The sequence below is a fragment of the Xenopus laevis genome, chromosome 5L (genome assembly GCF_017654675.1).
Source record: "Xenopus laevis strain J_2021 chromosome 5L, Xenopus_laevis_v10.1, whole genome shotgun sequence".
In the NCBI taxonomy this organism is placed as follows: Eukaryota; Metazoa; Chordata; class Amphibia; order Anura; family Pipidae; genus Xenopus; species Xenopus laevis.
In genome coordinates, this window is record NC_054379.1 from 161,789,256 (window position 1) to 161,808,820 (window position 19,565).

The window sequence follows — 19,565 nt, forward strand, 5'->3', positions numbered from 1 at the left end:
CTCAACACTGTTGGTGCAACACCTCATTATTTGGGCACATATACTATCAGTACTTACCCATCGATGAAATCTCCATGAAACTCGTAACTTTCAAAGACTTCTGTTGTGATCCAACCACAGACTTCAATGATGGATCCTGATGGATAAGATCAGACACAAGTTTAGTAGGAATCCAACACAAAGATAAACTGTACACATATTTATACTATACACAACAATTGTGAACCTGTACAATGAAGAACCTGTACAATGTATAATTATCATTGATGTTTATTAACAGCATAATAACTCTGGGTTCAATATCAAAAACATAAAAGTTTAATGGGCAATAGTGATGGGCGAATTTATCCCGTTTCGCTTCACCGGGAGTTTCGACACCAGCGATTTTGACGCCGGCCACTATTTGCGGGCGTCAAAATGCATTAAAGTCAATGGGCGTCCGTTTATTGTCGAAACGCCGGGGCCAATTAATTTGTTTATTTGCAGGCGGCGAAACAGGCAAATTCTGTGCAAATTCGGGCCTGCTGAATAAGATAATTAAGATATTAAAAGGATTGTTTTTGAAAGGTTGAGTTTTTTGAGGGTAGTTTTCAGTCAAAAACAAACTAGAATCTTTCAGGTTTTTGTTAATAAAAAACTCACATTTTTCGAGATTTATTATAAACTGGAAATAACTCTTATCCTAAAATACTCCAGCTGAAACCTTGAACCATATGAAGATGTTAATAGCCTTCATGATGTTTGGGGTTTTTTACGTGGGTTTCGCTCAAAAACTCGATTAATTCTAGTTTTTGGGTTTTTAACCCTGAAGTCACCTGTTTGAGTTTTTTCGGTTCGAGTTTTTTCTTAAATTAGAAAACATTCGAGTTGTGAGTTCATTGCAGATATTAAAACCCCTCACAAACGTCTAAAACTTAACCTTTGATAAATAACCCCCTAGGTCCCATCTTGGAGTTCAATTAGCATAAGCAAAGTGGCCCCTTGTATTTATGTAGCCCTGTAATTTATTGATGACTGAATATCCTTATCATTTACAGTAGGGGGTACATTATCCCTTATAATACAAGAGTGATACTCAGAGTTCCCTGTATAACTCAGCCTGTAGCCTTGTGCCTTTATATGGTCACAGAACAACCCCTCAGTGACTTCTAATATCCTTATCATTTACAGTAGGGGGTACATTATCCCTTATAATACAAGAGTGATACTCAGAGTTCCCTGTATAACTCAGCCTGTAGCCTTGTGCCTTTATATGGTCACAGAACAACCCCTCAGTGACTTCTAATATCCTTATGATTTACAGTAGGGGGTACATTATCCCTTATAATACATGAGTGATACTCAGAGTTCCCTGTATAACTCAGCCTGTAGCCTTGTGCCTTTATATGGTCACAGAACAACCCCTCAGTGACTTCTAATATCCTTATCATTTACAGTAGGGGGTACATTATCCCTTATAATACATGAGTGATACTCCCTGACCTATATATATATATATATATATATATATATATATATATATATATATATATATATATATATATATATATATATATATATACTTATAGCTATATACTTAGAATTTACAAATGTCCATGATAGTGATATAATATAAAATAGAACATGATCTCATTGTAAGAAATAAAGCATTTTTAAATCCCATAAAGAAGTGGAACCAATCACTTTCTCACATTCTAGAAACTGTTCTTACCTGGTACCCCACATGATGGACTTATGCCATGAATCACAGGAGTGTGAGCTCTGGAGAACTATAAGAAAGAAATTAACTTAGAAATTAGATTCCTGCAAATACAACTTGACATAGTGGGGGCAAATCCATCAAAATTAGGGTTTGGCTGCATCTCCCTGGTAAGATAAGGGGTGTATCAAATCTGTTTACTTATGATACTTCCCATATTTTATTTTAGGGGGGTTGTGGGCAGGGTGTAGAAAAAAAATCAGATATTTTAGTAACTCCAAATCCAAAGCTGTGAGAATGAGACATTGCTGATTACAAACAAGAAGAGGAACGTGAGTCATTATGTAGGAGAGGGGTCAGCGGCCCCAGCAGTGCAGTAGGTTAGAATGATAAGCAATGGCCACCAGCTGACAGGTAGAACTGCCAGCGAGTTGTTTAAACCTGTTTGCGCCCGCAGCAAGCCAGAAATTGTCTGGCAGGGGTCCAGAGCCAAAAACAAAGGCAATCATTGTGTTCTTTTTATTTGTCAGGAATGTGACTCATTAACTTCATTCCCTGGTGATATTTAATCAGCTCTCACAGAAGATCTTGATGGTTGGGTTTTAACATTAAAAAAAAAAAGGAGAAGGAAGGCGCTGTGTTTTTATTTGGGCTGAATGCAAAGCTAATGTGATGGATCCATGAATTTTAGGATCCCCGTGAATCTCAATCTGTTTCTCTTCAGAAAGCCCGAGCGCTCAATTATACACGGCTAACGAGACAAGGGCCAGCTCAGGCTTCTCAGCCACATCCATCTAATGGGGAGATAAAGAGGATTAGACTTCACAGAGCAAGTGAATATCTTTAGCCAATAACTCAAGCGTGAATAGGTCTCCTAATGGGAGTCTGGACACAGCATTTTGTAAATTGGAGCAGTAAATAGGGATGTAGCGAACTGTTCGCGCGAACTTCGACCGTTCGCGTCCGCCGAATGTTCGCGAACGTCGCGCGACGTTCGCATTTTGAGTTCGCGTTCGATTCGAATACAAATCGTTCGACCATTCGACCATTCGAATTCCTTCGACCGCTAAAAATCGAACGATTTCCATTCGTTCGAACGATTGTAAGCATTCGATCGAATGAAAAGCATTCGATCGAATGCTTCGATCGTTCGATTCGAATGAAAATCGTTCGATCGAACGATTAAAATCCTTCGATCGTTCGAATCGAACGATTTTAGCGGGTGTTCGAAGTTCGCGAACGTTCGCATTTTTTGCCGGCGTTCGCGAACACCAAATCGGCAGTTCGCTACATCCCTAGCAGTAAATGGCCAAGAGATTGAGATGAGACCAGTGAGTGGCAAACTTCATGCAGAAGACTGAAAGTAAACTAACAAGTATCCCCGTAGAAGCAACAAATAACTATAAATGTCAATGAATTCATTGAATATCTAACAAGACAGTTATAGGTCTATTCAATATAAAAACTACAACCTACTTGCTGTGCTATTGCTTTGTCATCCTGGGATTATGAAAAATACCTGCACTGGACTTCAGAGTATCCCCAACAGTGTTGGACTGGGGGTCTGCTTGGCTGCTGCTGTTGGACCAGTGCCAGTGTTGGACCAGGGCAGCTGCTTCAGGGGCCCCCCACACCCCTCTTGGCCCCAGCCACAAGCCATCCTGCACCCCAACTCAGCAGCAACCCCCCACAGTGCATACCTTACTTATTTTTCTCTGATCCGGGCAAGAGGTCAGAGGGCAGCACACATAAAGGGGAGTGGGCAGGGTCGGACTGGGCTGGCGGGACACTGGGAAAAAAGCCCAGTAGACTCCCCACAGCCAGCAGTTCTTGCACCCCTTCTTGGCCTCCCTCCCCCTCACTCAATCACCTGAAGAAATGATGAGCAAGAAGAAGGGGAGTAAGGGAGTCAGAGGGGGATTTGCAGCTGGGGCCCTTGGGGATTTGTGGCTGGGGACCATGGGGATTTGTGGCTGAGGTAGGGACCCCTGATTAGGGATGTAGCGAACTGTTCGCCGGCGAACTAGTTCGCGCGAACTTCGACTGTTCGCGTCCGCCGCAAGTTCTCGAACGTCGCGCGACGTTCGCCAATAGGCGTTCGCGTCAAAATCGTTCGACCATTCGATCGCTAAAATCGAACGATTTTCGTTCGAATCGAACGATCGAAGCCATTGGATTGAATGAAATCATTCGATCGAATGGCTTCGATCGTTCGATTCGAACGAAAATCGTTCGATCGAACGATTAAAATCCTTCGATCGTTCGAATCGAACGATTTTCGGATGTTCGAAGTTCGCGAACTGTTCGCGAACTGTTCGCATTTTTTGCCGGTGTTCGCGAACGGCGTTCGCGAACACATACTCGGCAGTTCGCTACATCCCTACCCCTGATGTGGCAGCACAGGTGGGCAGGTTTGAACATCTAATGTACGTTAACCATATGGGAACATCCACATGATGCTAACCCAGTGCTCCCATACTCCTGCAGTATCGTTGCTTGAATGACTGGAATTGCCCAATTCGGCCCAGTTCTTATTTGGGGATTTCCACACGTACAAAGGCTTCGGGGGATTACCAGCTCACCTTCCCAGTGGTAGATACTGAAAATTATTTCCATAGCAGCTAAAGAGCTAAGAGGCACTTACTGAATATTTACCATAAATGTCATAAACTGTAGAGCACAGGAGAATGTGTAGCCCTTGTGATTGGTAAATTCCCTCGTGTGGTTCTAGGTGTCTTGAAGGATCTTAATGAATCCATCTCTGTAATACTATATATATTTATCATTCACACTATTCGAGATGGATTATTTTCTTACCATAAAATGGCTTTCTTTTAATTGGTTCATTGGTTCCCCATTAAACAAAACCTCCATATTGTAGATAGCCTCATGCTCTGATGGCCTGTTGAGAAGAATTGATAAATCATATATAGTATTCATTTTGGGTGCTCATGACCATAGGTAAGCCACTTTAGGTCCTCTTGTCTCTGAGTCAGAAGTGTGTTAAATGTGATCACTATTACCTGGTTCTGCAGTTTATGGTAGAGGGTGCTGAGAAGATTGGGAACACATCACAGATTATACTTGGCAGCAGTGAATTTGTCATGTACACCTCAATGTGGGATCCATTTGCAAAAGAGACCAGATGGTTTATGAGCTCCTTACAGCCTGGGGATTGGAGGAAGAAAAAACGAAGATCCATTTCTGATCTAAGACTATCCCAATAAGGAGGAAACACACTGAAGACTACATGGAGACAATGTAAGTAGGATTTAACCCAAAGTCTTTAGTAGGCTTGTTCTTAATGAGATACCTACACAACATATTCTCAGTGTTTATGGACAGCATGGTGTTTTGTTATGACATACAGGGGCTCATTTATCAACACTGGGCAAATTTGCCCATGGGCAGTTACCTATAGCAACCAATCAGCGATTAGCTTTTAAAAGCCATCTGCAAGTAGAACAATGAATGCAGCAATCTGATTGGTTGCCATGGGTTACTGCCCATGGGCAAATGTGCCCAGTGTTGATAATAGGGCACTGGGAACGTTTGTGGTGGAACTTGGTGTCTCTTCAGTTCCTTTTTGCACTTAAACTCTAGTCACTGGTCTATAAAAAAGAGGAGGATTGAAGAAGAAAAGGCATACAGAATAAGACAGGGTTGGACTGGCCAGAGCATCAGAGGATCTCCTAGTGGGCCCCTGTTTTGGACAATCCTCATCCATCATTTCTTAATTCCACCAGAAATCTGTATAACAGCTATACCATTTGGTACTGTCTCCATTTAAGAGTTGGCTATGGATGTCAGGTTCTCTGGTTGGCCCTAGTAGGTCCAGTTAAACTCTGGAATGAGGGGACAAATAATAAAGGAGAGAAAGAAGCTAGGAAAAGGATAAGATGAAATTAGGGCTAAACCAATGGAAGCGTAAGAGCCATGACTCACCGTCAAATCTGATTGTAATCCAGGTACCTCCAGCCATACTGCCCTCTGCTGGATTTCTTGTGAAGCTGTTACAACAGGCAGCTACAACACATAGAAGAACTGAGAATTTATACTTGGGGTAAGTCAAACTAAAAAAGGCTGCAGTGAGTTGAACGGGGGCCTATGAGGCTTATTATTCTTAGGCCTGGCGCCATTCACTGCCTGGGGGAGGGGGGGCTGAGTATTCACCTGGCAGGCCCCCTCCCCTAGCTGGGGCAGGTATGAATGGGTGGGCTTAGAGTCGGTTAAAAGAAGCAGCTAGGGCAGGGGTCGGCAGAAAACATTTTATTTTTTGTGTTTTTTCCCCACCCTACCAACCCCCTTGTTTAAGCTGTTTTTCAGGTGGTATACGGTTGCTGTGGAGAGGGACTTGGTTGTGGAAAGAATACCAAGGTGAAGGTGATCAAGATCAGAAGAATGCGGTACATCAGAGAAAGCGCCAGAGGGTGGGGCTATGCCCAGGCTGTGATTGTACAGTCAGGCTTGAGTGGAAACCTGTTGTATAGACCACCATCGGGTGCACAGAGAAGAGAGAAACTAGGGAGGCCAGGGGATCCTGGCTCCTCCGTTGTGGATACTCTTGAGGAATAATGGTGTGGTGTGCATTTTTGATTAAGGTGACTGAATTGCAGTTAATAAAGCTATGGCCTCTGTTTGTTGTTCAGTAAGGTATATCATATGGCAATGGTAGTTCAGGGGTTAGGCAGAAGGCCATGGAACATTTAGGCATCATAAGAACTGTGTCTTAAAATGAGACCTTAAGTCATCCTCAAAAGTCAACCTAGCAGGCCCATTCATCTGTTACAAGTCATTTCCCAGACAATTCAGGTAGGAGTTTATTTAGGGCAGGTCTGGGTGGAAACTGGATGTTGCCATTATTACCGTATTCACTTCTTCTTCACCTTCTAAGGGTTCTTCTCTATTTATTATCCCATTTTACCCTAAAAATTGAAGGAATGACCATTGTCTAGCAACCACTGGAGGAACACATAGGGAAGCCCAGCGTCAGACTAAAGTGCTGTGGGCCAGTCTAACCAACCTGGTCTTGGCTTCCAGTAGACATGCTCCTGGTTGGCAATCACAGTCAGGAATCCTAGAAACTAGAGTAACAGACAGCTATGGGGCCACAAAGCTTGTTACTGTTGGGTAAGGATACTATAAATATGAAGCAGATGTAAGCACCACAACAACAAGCATCTGACTGTCTGAGGATTCTGGGAACTGTAGTTCAGAAAAAGCTGCAGACCCCGCCATGTGGACGTAGAATTAATGTTAATTTCAATGCATGCGCTTTTCATTAATTATGTCCTACTACTCACCTGCCAGGGGCAAGATCAGACACACATAGGAGAAGAATAAAATGCGCATGGTGTTAGTGTTTAGATCTGCGGCTCATGCGGCTTTTAATTCATCCCCCAACACAATCCTCTGCAAAAGAAAATCAAATCACTGAATTCTACACCTCAGTTTGCTTCTTCTTAACAACATTATTGCAGTTAATAAAGTGGAGAAAAATCTCTCTTAAAGGAGAACTTCACATTCAGGTTAACTTTTATTTAGGGAAGCACCGAATCTACTGTTTTGGATTCGAACAAACCCCCAAATCCTTCTCGAAAAATTTGCCAGAATACCAAACCGAATCTGAATCCTAATTTGCATATGCAAATTAGGGTGGGAAGGGGAAAACATTTTTTACTTACTTGTTTTCTGACAAAAAGTCACACGATTTCCCTCCCCTCTCTAATTTGCATATACAAATTCGGATTCGGTTCAGCCAGGCAGAAGAATTCAGCCGAATCCGAATTCTGCTGAAAAGGCCGAATCCTGGCCAAATTCTGAATCGAATCCTGGATTCAATGCATCCCCAGTAGAGAGGGATATTCTGAGACAATTTGCAATTGGTTTTCATTTTTTACTATTTGTGTTTTTAAGTTATTTAGCGTTTTATTCAGCAGCTCTCCAGTTTGCAATTTCAGCCATCTGGTTGCTAGGGTCCAAATTCCCCTAGCAACCATGCATTGATTTGAATAAGAGACTGGAATATGTATAGGCAAGGTCTGACTAAAAAGATGAGTAAGAAAAAGTAGTAATAAAAATAAATGTGTAGCCTTGCAGTGCATTTTTTTAGATGGGGTCAGTGACCACTATTTGAAAGCTGAAAAGAGTCAGAAGAAAGGCAAATACTTAAAAAACTATATAAAAAAATAGATACTGAAGACTAATTGAAAAGTTGCTTGAAACTGGCCATTCTATAACATACTAATAGTTTTTTTTTATTTCTCATCTTTCTAGTAAGGCCCTCTCCTATTCATATTCCAGTCTCTTATTCAAATGAATACATGGTTGCTAGGGTAATTTGGACCCTAGCTACCAGATTGTTTATAATGCAAATTGGAGAGCTGCTGAATAAAAAGCTAAATAACTTAAAAAAATAACAAAAAATGAAAACCAATTGCAAATTGTCTCAGAATATCAATCACTGCGTCGTTCTAACAGTTAACCAAAACGTGAAAAACCCCTTTGATTTCCAAACTGGAAAACCGCAGAAAGAAGTCAGTAACCCATAGCAACCAATCAGCAGGGGCTGGTCACCAATTTAAAAGCAAACATTTTGCGGGTTACTATGTATTGACATATCAGCCCATGGCTCATATATAGAGGAGCATATAGAGACACAAGCATTTTCATGAATACAAATCTAAAGGGGCCAACTTGGTGCCCATAGTAGCACCTTGCTCTGGGCATATTCATTGGAAATAAACCCATACATCTATGGGGAGGGGGCTTTTGTTCTGGAAAGTCCCGATTTCTCTGCACTGAACAGCCAAAAAAGATACAAGGTTTCTAATTTAACTGGTTCTTGGCAATGAGCCCAGAATAGATACTTAAGATACATTTGTAACAGTTTTGTCCCTTGGGAGCAGTTAGATATACAGCTTAAAGGGCAAGTCGCCTTCATAAGTAAAACTGTAATAAAACATAAAAACTACATAAATGTGTTCAGACTGTCATAACCTGCCAAATTTTGTAAAATGGGCATGATAATTAGGGGGTGTTGCCGCGAAAAGGGTTGTGGTCAAAAAGATTTATTTATTTTTTGTCTCTCTTTCCGTTTCCAGAATGTTGGGAGGTAACCTCTAGATCAGTGATCCCCAACCAGTAGCTCGTGAGTAACATGTTGCTCTCCAACCCCTTGGATGTTGCTCTCAGTGGCCTCAAAGCAGGAGCTTATTTTTGAATTCCAGGCTTTTGGTTGTATAAAAAACACATGTACTACCAAACCGAGCCTCAATGTCAGTTGTCAATCCACATAGGGGCTACTAAATGGCCAATCACAGCACTGATTTGGCACCCCAAGAACATTTTTCATGCTAGCATTGCTTTTACTTCTGAATGTTGCTCACGGGTTCAAAAGATTGGGGATCCCTGCTCTAGATATTTACATACAAATGACATTTCTTTGCCGTTTCTTTAACTTCATTGTCTGCACTACATCATCTACAGAGAACCCACCTGGAGTCACGTTCTGCGACGTCCCATATCTTTGTCCTTCAGGAATAGGGCTAGAGAGCTTTCATACGTCCCATGAAGTTATCTCTTCCAATATTCCCACCCGGAGAACTACAGATCCACAACCCGACTTGTTTGCAAAGAACAAACAAAACGATAATTTCAAAATGATTCTTCTTTAGTCCGTGTTGGGCATCAAGAATCCGATTCCTCTCCTTGTTCCTAAAATGTTTCTATGACATTGTGAGGAATGATATGAAGTGTTGAGCAGTTGCTGCTGTGTAAAGTATTAATCCCCTGGGCTCCTGCAGTGAAACTGTGACCAAGCAGCAGGGTAACCGCTTCTACCTGTGGCTGCAAGAGGCTTAATCATTGACTGAACCTTTCTGGCTAAATATGTGAAAACAAAATCCTTCACGGAAATGGCACAAAATATTCTGTCATTGTTGCTAAAGGCTGGTCTTACAGAAGGGCATGAAATCACCCAGGAGGTAGTGTGGCACTGGGAAGGGTGAGGGGCAGTCATATTGGGCACAGGAGAGAGGGGTATCAGTATTTGTATCAGGCAGGAGAACACCAGTAAGAGAGTTAAGAGGAGGGGATGGGGCTGAGGTGGTATCATCATCAATGTCACACTGGGGCAACTGCAACCTCCCAACTGTCCCATTTTCGGAGGGGCAGTCCCTCTTTTGACAGCTCAACCCGCAGTCCCTCATTTGTACTGGAAAGTCCCTCTTTTCTCTGCACTGAACAGCCAGAAAAAAGAAACAAAGTTTCTCACTTAATTGGCTTCTAGCAGAGAGCCCAGAACAGCTAACAGGTGCAAATAAGATACTTTGTAACAATTTTGAGACACAAAAACACAGTTAAGATAAGGAGAAATATTTTCAAACTTTCATAACCTGCCAAATTTTGTAAAACAAACATGGTAATTAGGGGGTGTGGCCACAGAAAGGGGTGTGGTCAAAAAATTGCTGCGCTACGTGCGTGAAAAAAATTTTTGTCCCTCTTTTTACTTCCAAAATGTTGGGAGGTATGATAAACAATAGGGGATTCTGCCTATGACTAAGTGCTGGGTAAGCATGAAACGCGTTAGGCGTTAGAGGGGATACTATCCATGTCTTTTAACTATTGATGTCAATAAAATATATTTTTTTACCTACTAGCATGCCTTGGAGAAATTATTGAGTTTATGGTTTTACCTCTGTTTGGTCACTAGAGGTCTCCGGCATGCTTACCAGTAATATTTATTGATTCTGCTCCCAATTTGATTCTAATAGATGATAAACAATAGGGCAGAGTAGATATGGACTGGCCTCCCAGCATACTAAATGATCTCCCAGAGGGACCAGCTTAGAATTCCCATCAAGCCATGGGCCTAGGGTTGCCACTTGTTCGGTTTTGACTGTTTTGGTTTTTCTAAGGCCTGTTCGGGTCTCAACTTTCCGTTCGGTTTTCAGCCTTCTGAAAGCCGAACATTAATGTGGGCAAATAAATAAAAACAATGAAATACCAACATCACTCACCTTAGGTATTATGAAGTGCAGTTCATTTCTTGTTATTAAAGAAACAGAAAAAAGCAGATCAATCAAAAATAAATCTAAATGAGCGTTGCTGTATTTCAGAGCTTTCTGGATAACTGATTTCTGTATAATAGATCCCATACTTGTAGTTAAAGGATTGGTCGTATTTATTGGGCAGAATAGATAGAGGTAGAGTTTGGGTTTCAATTGGATTTTGTCCGTTCAAAACTTTCTGTCCCATTTAAAACATTGCGAAAACTGGACAGAAACTCATCCATTTGCATAAAGTGATGTAATAACCCTGACCCAGCATCATAGCTCCACGACATCATTGTGCCTGCCTCTGATGTCATCATGCCCACCCCAAGATCACTGCTCCACCCCTAATGCTATCTGCCCCACCCCCATTGTTTGGGTTTAGCCACTGGCAAAGGTGGCAACCCTATGGGCCTATATAAAAACCTGTACCATTTGACACAATCAATAACTAGTTGTTATGAGCGTGAGCTCAGGGGGTCAGTTTCTCTGGGGAGACTAGCAGAGACTATGTTGAGGCCCTAAAATGAATTTGCTGTGGGGCTCAGTATCATCACCAGTGTCGGGCAGTATACCTCCCAACATTTTGGAAATAGAAAGAGGGACAAAAAGATTTGATGCGCAGAGTGAGGGCTGGAAATTTTGTGTGGCCACACCCCTAATTACCATGTCCATTTTACAAAACCAGACCTACGTATCTTAAAGGGATCCTGTCATTGGAAGACATGTTTTTTTTCAAAAAACATCAGTTAATAGTGCTGCTCCAGCAGAATTCTGCACTGAAATCCAATTCTCAAAAGAGCAAACAGATTTTTTTTATATTCAATTTTGAAATCTGACATGGGGCTAGACATTTTGTCAATTTCCCAGCTGCCCCTGGTCATGTGACTTGTGCCTGCACTTTAGGAGAGAAATGCTTTCTGGCAGGCTGCTGTTTTTCCTTTTCAATGTAACTGAATGTGTCTCAGTGGGACATGGGTTTTTACTATTGAGTGCTGTTCTTAGATCTACCAGGCAGCTGTTATCTTGTGTTAGGGAGCTGCTATCTGGTTACCTTCCCATTGTTCTGTTGTTTGGCTGCTGGGGGGGGGGAGGGAGGGGGTGATATCACTCTAACTTGCAGTACAGCAGTAAAGAGTGACTGAAGTTTATCAGAGCACAAGTGACATGACTTGGGGCAGCTGGGAAATTGACAATATGTCTAGCTCCATGTCAGATTTCAAAATTGAATATAAAAAAATCTGTTTGCTCTTTTGAGAAATGGATTTCAGGGCAGAATTCTGCTGGAGCAGCACTATTAACTGATTCATTTTGAAAAAAAAATTTTTTCCCATGACAGTATCCCTTTAAATTGTTACAATTGTATCTTTACTTATCTTAAATTGTTACAAAAGTATCTATTCTAAACTTTGTGTCTTCTTCTGCCTGTTCAGTGCAGGAGATCAAAGAGAAAGTCAGGACATTTCAGTAACAATCTGTGACTAAAAAACAGGACAGTTGGGAGGTATGGGGCAAGGAAATATATCTACAAAGGGTAACAGGAGGGAAGGGAATAAACATGTTGGGTAGGGGCGAGGTGCCATAAGGGTGAGGGGAAGAGCAGTAATAGGAGATCAGGACCAGTATTATTGTGGAGGGGAGTGGTGGGACCATAATCAGTATAAGGCAGGGGTTTGCTATTAATGAAGTCAACAGAAGGGGAAGAAGATTGATTATACAGTATTATAACTAGGAATAAAGTTGTAAGGAGGGGAGAGGTGGTATTGTCATCAATAAGGGGAACACAGGTAGAAAATGTGGACATGGGCAGGAATATTGATAAGGGGAGATATGTATAATTCAGGAAAACACCAGGAATAACAGGGGCCCAAAACTGCCAGTTTTTCTGCTTAAAAAAATATCATTAAAAAGCTGATGTATTAAAGGGAATGAATCAGCTAAATAGTATTTCTGGGAATATTTTACTTTGTCTGATACATATCAAAAGAACACAGGTTTATCTGAAAGAATGTGAATATAAATGAACGCAGCAGTACGACAAACAACCACCACTAGGGGTCCTCCAAGAGTTAGAAAAGTGCATGTAACATACCGAGTGCCCAGCAATGTGCTGTGTAAGAAGAGAAGCCCATTGTGCCTGAGAAATCATTAAAGGAACTGTAACACCAAAAAATGAATAATGAAAATATCATGTACTGTTACCCTGCACTGGTAAAACTGTGAAACACTACTATAGTTTATAAATAAAAATATACATACATATAAACAAGCTGCTGTGTAGCAATAGCTGAAATAGAGAAAAGACTATATGGCACAGGTTAAATAGTGGATAACAGATAACACCATTATGTTCTACAGAGTTTATCTGCTGTGTAACCTGAGCCTTTTCTCCTTTGAATGGCTGCCCCCATTGCTACACAGCAGCTTTTTTATGTAAAATGATTCCCCCCATTGCTACACAGCAGCTTGTTTATATAAACTATAGTAGTACTTATCTGTTACCTACTGTGTATCCTGTGCTTGAATGGCTGCCCCCATGGCTACACAGCAGCTTGTTTATATAAACTATAGTAGTACTTATCTGTTATCTGCTGTGTATCCTGTGCTTGAATGGTTGCCCCATGGCTACACAGCAGCTTGTTTATATAAACTATAGTAGTACTTATCTGTTATCTGCTGTGTATGCTGTGCTTGAATGGCTGCCCCCATGGCTACACAGCAGCTTATTTATATAAACTATAGTAGTGTTTCTGAATCAAACGCAGCAGTTTTACCAGTGCAGGGAAACACTGCATTATATTTTTATTATTTTAAAACACTTTCATTTTTTGATGTTACTGTTCCTTTAAAGAGAGACTGTGGAAGTAGGTGAAGTCTGGGTGATAAATAGTTAAAAATCCAATAACTTAAAGGGACAGTACTCCATAATATAATATAATTTTTCAAATCTTACTGTACTAATAATGGCTTTTATTTTTATTATTATTTTACAATTAATGAGAAAATAAGGTGGCATGGGGTGGGCAAATTAACATGAGAAGGGCGGTGTTAATGCTTAGCATGGCCAGTAGAGGTCACTATACACAAGATTTACAGTCGTGTTCTTAGTGGGCGAAATAGAAGTCATAGAAGGAAAAAAACAAAAACATTGCACAAATAATAATGAAAAAATTGCATTTCGCAATGTAACATTAGACTGTTTTTGCAAATTTAAATTGTGCATCCTTAAGGCATGCTTGGAGAGCATTTTCGGAAAGAAGTTTTATTAGATGCAAGTGCACACAGAATGTAAACATTTGCAATGCCATTTAGCAGCACTCAGTAATATCCAACCTACAGCCTTGCAGTGTCTGCTCAACTACAACTCCCATAACCCCTGACATCCTTTGAAGTCGATGGAAGTTTTAGATGGAGAACAGCCAGAAGGCTCCAGGTTGGCCATGCCTAATTTAATATGTTATGTCAGGGGGTGCTGGGAGTTTTAGGACAACAGCAGCAGGAGAGTTACAGTTCATCTTTCCTGCATTGTTCCTTCCCTCAAAATCACAGACAATACATTAAGTAGGGAGTTTATAAGGAGCCATATTCAGATATAAAACTGCATTTCTTTATTCCTCGTGCATTGAATTCCTCCTCTTTCTCCTCTTTGTGCAGAACGTGTACATGTCCCCCCTAAGTGCCCCCTGCTAAGTGTCACACACACATGTCTATGAAACAGTAATCCCTGTAATGTGATCTATAAACAAATGTGCCCTGAATTTCAGCATTCCTCTTGCCTTATGTGACCCCAAGCTGCAGGGCTATTCCTTGTGTGCAGATTCTTTTATATTCTTTTATATTCTTTTATATTCTTTTATATTCTTTTATATTCTTTTATATTCTTTTATATTCTTTTATATGGCTTACTGTGATAGCAGGAAAAGATTAACATCATGATCTGTGAAACATCTATGTAGCCACGGGGGCAGCCATTCAAGCACAGGATACACAGTAGATAACAGATAAGTACTACTATAGTTTATATAAACAAGCTGCTGTGTAGCCATGGGGGCAGCCATTCAAGCACAGGATACACAGTGGATAAAAAGATGAGTACTACTATAGTTTATATAAACAAGCTGCTGTGTAGCCATGGGGGCAGCCATTCAAGCACAGGATACACAGTAGATAACAGATAAGTACTACTATAGTTTATATAAACAAGCTGCTGTGTAGCCATGGGGGCAGCCATTCAAGCACAGGATACACAGTAGATAACAGATAAGTAATACTATAGTTTATATAAACAAGCTGCTGTGTAGCCATGGGGGCAGCCATTCAAGCACAGGATACACAGTGGATAAAAAGATGAGTACTACTATAGTTTATATAAACAAGCTGCTGTGTAGCCATGGGGGCAGCCATTCAAGCACAGGATACACAGTAGATAACAGATAAGTACTACTATAGTTTATATAAACAAGCTGCTGTGTAGCCATGGGGGCAGCCATTCAAGCACAGGATACACAGTAGATAACAGATAAGTAATACTATAGTTTATATAAACAAGCTGCTGTGTAGCCATGGGGGCAGCCATTCAAGCACAGGATACACAGTAGATAACAGATAAGTAATACTATAGTTTATATAAACAAGCTGCTGTGTAGCCATGGGGGCAGCCATTCAAGCGCAGGATACACAGTGGATAACAGATAAGTACTACTATAGTTTATATAAACAAGCTGCTGTCTAGCCATGGGGGCAGCCATTCAAGCACAGGATACACAGTAGATAACAGATAAGTACTACTATAGTTTATATAAACAAGCTGCTGTGTAGCCATGGGGGCAGCCATTCAAGCACAGGATACACAGTAGATAACAGATAAGTACTACAATAGTTTATAAAAACAAGCAGAAAGTGAAAAAAAGTCTATATGGCACAGGATAAATAGTGGATAACAGATAACACCATTATGTTCTACAGAGCTTATCTGCTATCTGTTGTGTAACCTGAGTCTTTTCTTCTTTGAATGGCTGCCCCCATTGCTACACAGCAACATATTTATATAAACAATAATAGTGTTTGTGAAGCAAACACAGCAGTTTTACCAGTGCAGGGCAACACTGCATTGTATTTTTATTACTTTGATTTTTTGGTGTTACTGTTCCTTTAATGGAATGTCCCAGTGTTTCCTATATCTCTCATTAGGAGGACATAGTAGGACCTTCCCATGAGCACGAGATGAATCACAGCCCAGAGCAGTTGCTGTGCATGACAGCGGGTGAGGGGTGATGAGGGGACCCAATTGCAGTGCAGAAGAAGGTCAGTAGTCAGTAGTCTATAGGACACAATGACAGAGGCAATGGCTCCAGTACGGTTGTTGGGAACAGGTGGAGTAGAACAAAAGAGGAGGCATCTGCTTTCTGAATGGATTTCTAAAAGCAAGCAATAGGGATGAGTCAGAGGGAGGCAGCTGGAATAGGGGGTTCCAATATACCCACCACCAATGTCAGGGTGTGTTAGCAGACAAAGGTTGTTGGAGGATTCTGGGTAATATAGTTTACGGCAGCTGTAGGGAGCTGGGAGGTAGACATTTCCCTGTGTTGAGATCTATTCTGTATATATGATCAATGGTGTTGCAAGCCACGCCCACTCCATGACTTAGTGGCAATTGCTGCCACCCCCAATGACATCAGAGATGCCATAAAGTGGGCATGGCTTGGTCTTTTACATTTAATGGGGTGGTTTACCTTTAAGTTAACTTTTAGTATGTCGTATGTGAGTAACTTTTCATTTGAGCTTCATTGTTTATTTTTAAGCATTTTTTAATTATTTGCCGTCTTCTTCTGACTCTTTCCAGCTTTCAAACGGGGGTCACTGACCCCATCTAAAAACAAATGCTCTGTAAGGCTACAAATGTATTGTTATTGCTACTTTTTATTACTCATCTTTCTATTCAGCTCCTCTCCTATTCATATTCCAGTCTCTTATTCAAATCAATGCATGGTTGCTAGGGGAATTTGGTCCCTAAGTCTGATTAGTAATTAATACAGATAATTACTACATGGCAGCACAGAAACCAGTGCAATTAGCATCAGAATTGAATAATCAGCAAACCTGTAGCATCAGCTTATATTACAGCCAGGGAAGGTCATTTTCTGCTGGATAATTAGTGACGAGCCCTAAGCTTAGCTTCTCAACAGCCAATCAGAGCCCACTGAGCATGTGAGTGTCACAGACACTTTCCAAGATGGTGACCCCCTGTGACAAGTTTGAAGTCCTGGATCATTGCTGCTATTGACAAGCTCAAACTTTATCCTCGTGCAATAAGTTCAGTATATAAAATATGTCATTTTTAGCCATATTAATTTTTAGGGTTTAGTTCTCCTTTAATGGCAACATTTCCTGTCTATGTAGGGCAGTTGTTTTCAGAATATTTGGGCTCAAGTCCTTCTTTAGATCTCCCCTAATGTCAGATATATAATTAGTAAAAGAAGTGCTTACCCACATAATGGTATCCAGACTGAGCTTCCAGGAACATTCATGCCAATAAATAATCATTTGTCCCAACAATTGTCCTTAAAGGGGCGGTTCACCTTTAAGTTATCTTTTAGTACGTTATAGAATGGACAACTCTAAACAATTTTTCAATTGGCCTTCATTATTTCCCTTTTTTTTTTTGTTATAGTTTTTGAATTATTTGCCTTCTTCTTCTGACTCTTTCTCATCCAAATGGGGGTCAATGACCCTATTCAAAAAACAAATTCGCTGTAAGGCTTAAAATTTATTGTTATTGCTACTTTTTGTTGCTCTTTTTTTTTTTTTTTAGGCCTCTCCTATTCATATTCCATTCAAATCAGTGCATGGTTGCTAAGGTAATTTGGAGCCTAGCAACCAGATGGCTGAAACTGCAAACTGGAGAGCTGCTGAATAAAAAACTAAATAAGTCAAAAACCACAAATAATAAAAAATGAAAACCAATTGCGAATCATCTCAGAATATCCCTCTCTACATCATACTAACAGTAAATTTAAAGGTGAACGCCTTCCACGTGCAGAGAACTTAATAAAAAATAAATATAGACCAACTGCAACATCTGTCTCAGAAAATCAGAGTCTATATGTAAGGTGATCGTCCTCATTAAGCGAATCTGACAACACAAGCTCAGACCGTCCCATAGTATTCCTGCTCCATAACTGTCAGCTGGGAACGTCCATTGGCTGTAATGGACCATTATGAGAAACTGATCTCCTTGGAGCTTAGTAAATATGCCCCGTCCTGCAGAAGGTTTCGACAGTATTTACAAAACAATTAGCGTCTCTTCCAACAAAGGACAGGGCATTTTTGTGCCGCGGCCGGGTTATTTATAGCAGAGATTTCAGTGCATCTTGGCTATCCGGTTGCAGGCCGGGGGGCAACATGGATGGGTTACAGCAGGCGTATAACTGGGAGGTGAGGAAACAGCTGAGAAGCGATGGATGGTGGCAAGGAAAGGGGCTGAAAGAGCATTTGCCTGACCTCGTGTTCCTCACAGTGACAATCACACAGATGGACAAGTGCTGATTTCTCCAATGCGAACAACTGTCAGACAGGATCGACTCCCTGGATACCGTTACCCAATCTCATGTTCTGCTGGACCCTAGAGAACAAGGAGAAAGGTCACAGCATGAGCACATTATGCTATTCACTCTATAGATCTATATATAATACACAAGAGCCATGAATAGCCTGTCAATTATATCCTTATATAATGATGTCATCAGTTATAATTGGAGCATAGTGATGTCATTTCTGTCACATGACTCACTGAAACCTGTGTATTATAATAAATAAAGTACCCCCTGTTGCAAAATATGAGGATATTAGAAGTCACTTCGGAGTTCCATGGACTTTGTGCTTTTATATGGGCATGGAACTCCTTGGTAACTTATAATATCCTTATATTTTACAAAAGTGGATACTTTATTCACTATATATATATATATATATATATATATATATATATATATATATATATATATATATATATATATACCGTATATACTCGAGTATAAGCCGTCCCGAGTATAAGCCAAGGTACCTAATTTTACCTCCAAAAACTGGAAAAGATTATTGACTTGAGTATAAGCCTAGGATGAGAAATGCAGCAGCTACTGGTAAGTTTCAATCAAAAAATTGAGGGTTTCTGCTCCCATTGGAGGTGCCGGCTTCTCGTTTTTGGATGCTGGCGACCATTCTTGGATGCCGGCGAATATTCTTAGAGACTATTCTTGGACGCCGGCGACCGTTTTTGCCCTTGACCCGAATATAAGTCTAGGTAGAGTTTTTCAGCATATTTTGGGGGCTGAAAAACTCGGCTTATATTGGAGTATATACGGTATATAAATATATGGAACTGACTGCTTGTAGGTGGGCCCACAGACCAACAGGCAGGAACAGTGGCTATAGGAGTAGGTATAAATACAAGGTAGCAACATTTTATACCAGCATTATCCAAGCAAATTCAGAAGGGTCATAGGTTGAACAATTTAAGATAAGCAGGTCTCTTGGGGAAACTGTGACTTGCAGCTTAAAGGGCAACTCACCTTCGTTTGCAAAACTATAATAACAAATATAAACCACAGACATATGTTCAGACTTTCATAACCTGCCAAATCTTTTAAAATAAACATGGTAATTAGGGGGTGTGGTCACAAAAATGGGCATGGCCAAAACAAATCCATCATTCGCACGGCAAATTTTTCTGTCCCTCTTATGTCTGTGGCCATTCATCTGTGGCTGAATTACAACAGGTCTTCAGCAATGTTAATTCAAAGGTGAATAACCCCTTT

The 19,565-nt window shown here is 40.7% G+C and overlaps 1 protein-coding gene across 1 annotated transcript in view; it reads right to left on the minus strand.

The window, feature by feature from the left end:
- The window catches only part of pkhd1.L (PKHD1, fibrocystin/polyductin L homeolog), a 329,488-nt gene extending 319,986 nt beyond the window's left edge, over nucleotides 1-9,502 (minus strand). The window contains exons 1-7 of the mRNA XM_041563601.1: nucleotides 9,197-9,502; nucleotides 7,003-7,111; nucleotides 5,645-5,725; nucleotides 4,723-4,867; nucleotides 4,517-4,601; nucleotides 1,712-1,769; nucleotides 58-136 (exon numbers count right to left, since the gene is read on the minus strand). Of these exons, the coding sequence (XP_041419535.1) occupies nucleotides 58-136; nucleotides 1,712-1,769; nucleotides 4,517-4,601; nucleotides 4,723-4,867; nucleotides 5,645-5,725; nucleotides 7,003-7,051 (497 nt within the window). The 5' untranslated portion in view covers nucleotides 7,052-7,111; nucleotides 9,197-9,502. The remainder of the gene's footprint in view (nucleotides 1-57; nucleotides 137-1,711; nucleotides 1,770-4,516; nucleotides 4,602-4,722; nucleotides 4,868-5,644; nucleotides 5,726-7,002; nucleotides 7,112-9,196) is intronic.
- Nucleotides 9,503-19,565: the final 10,063 nt, after the last annotated feature.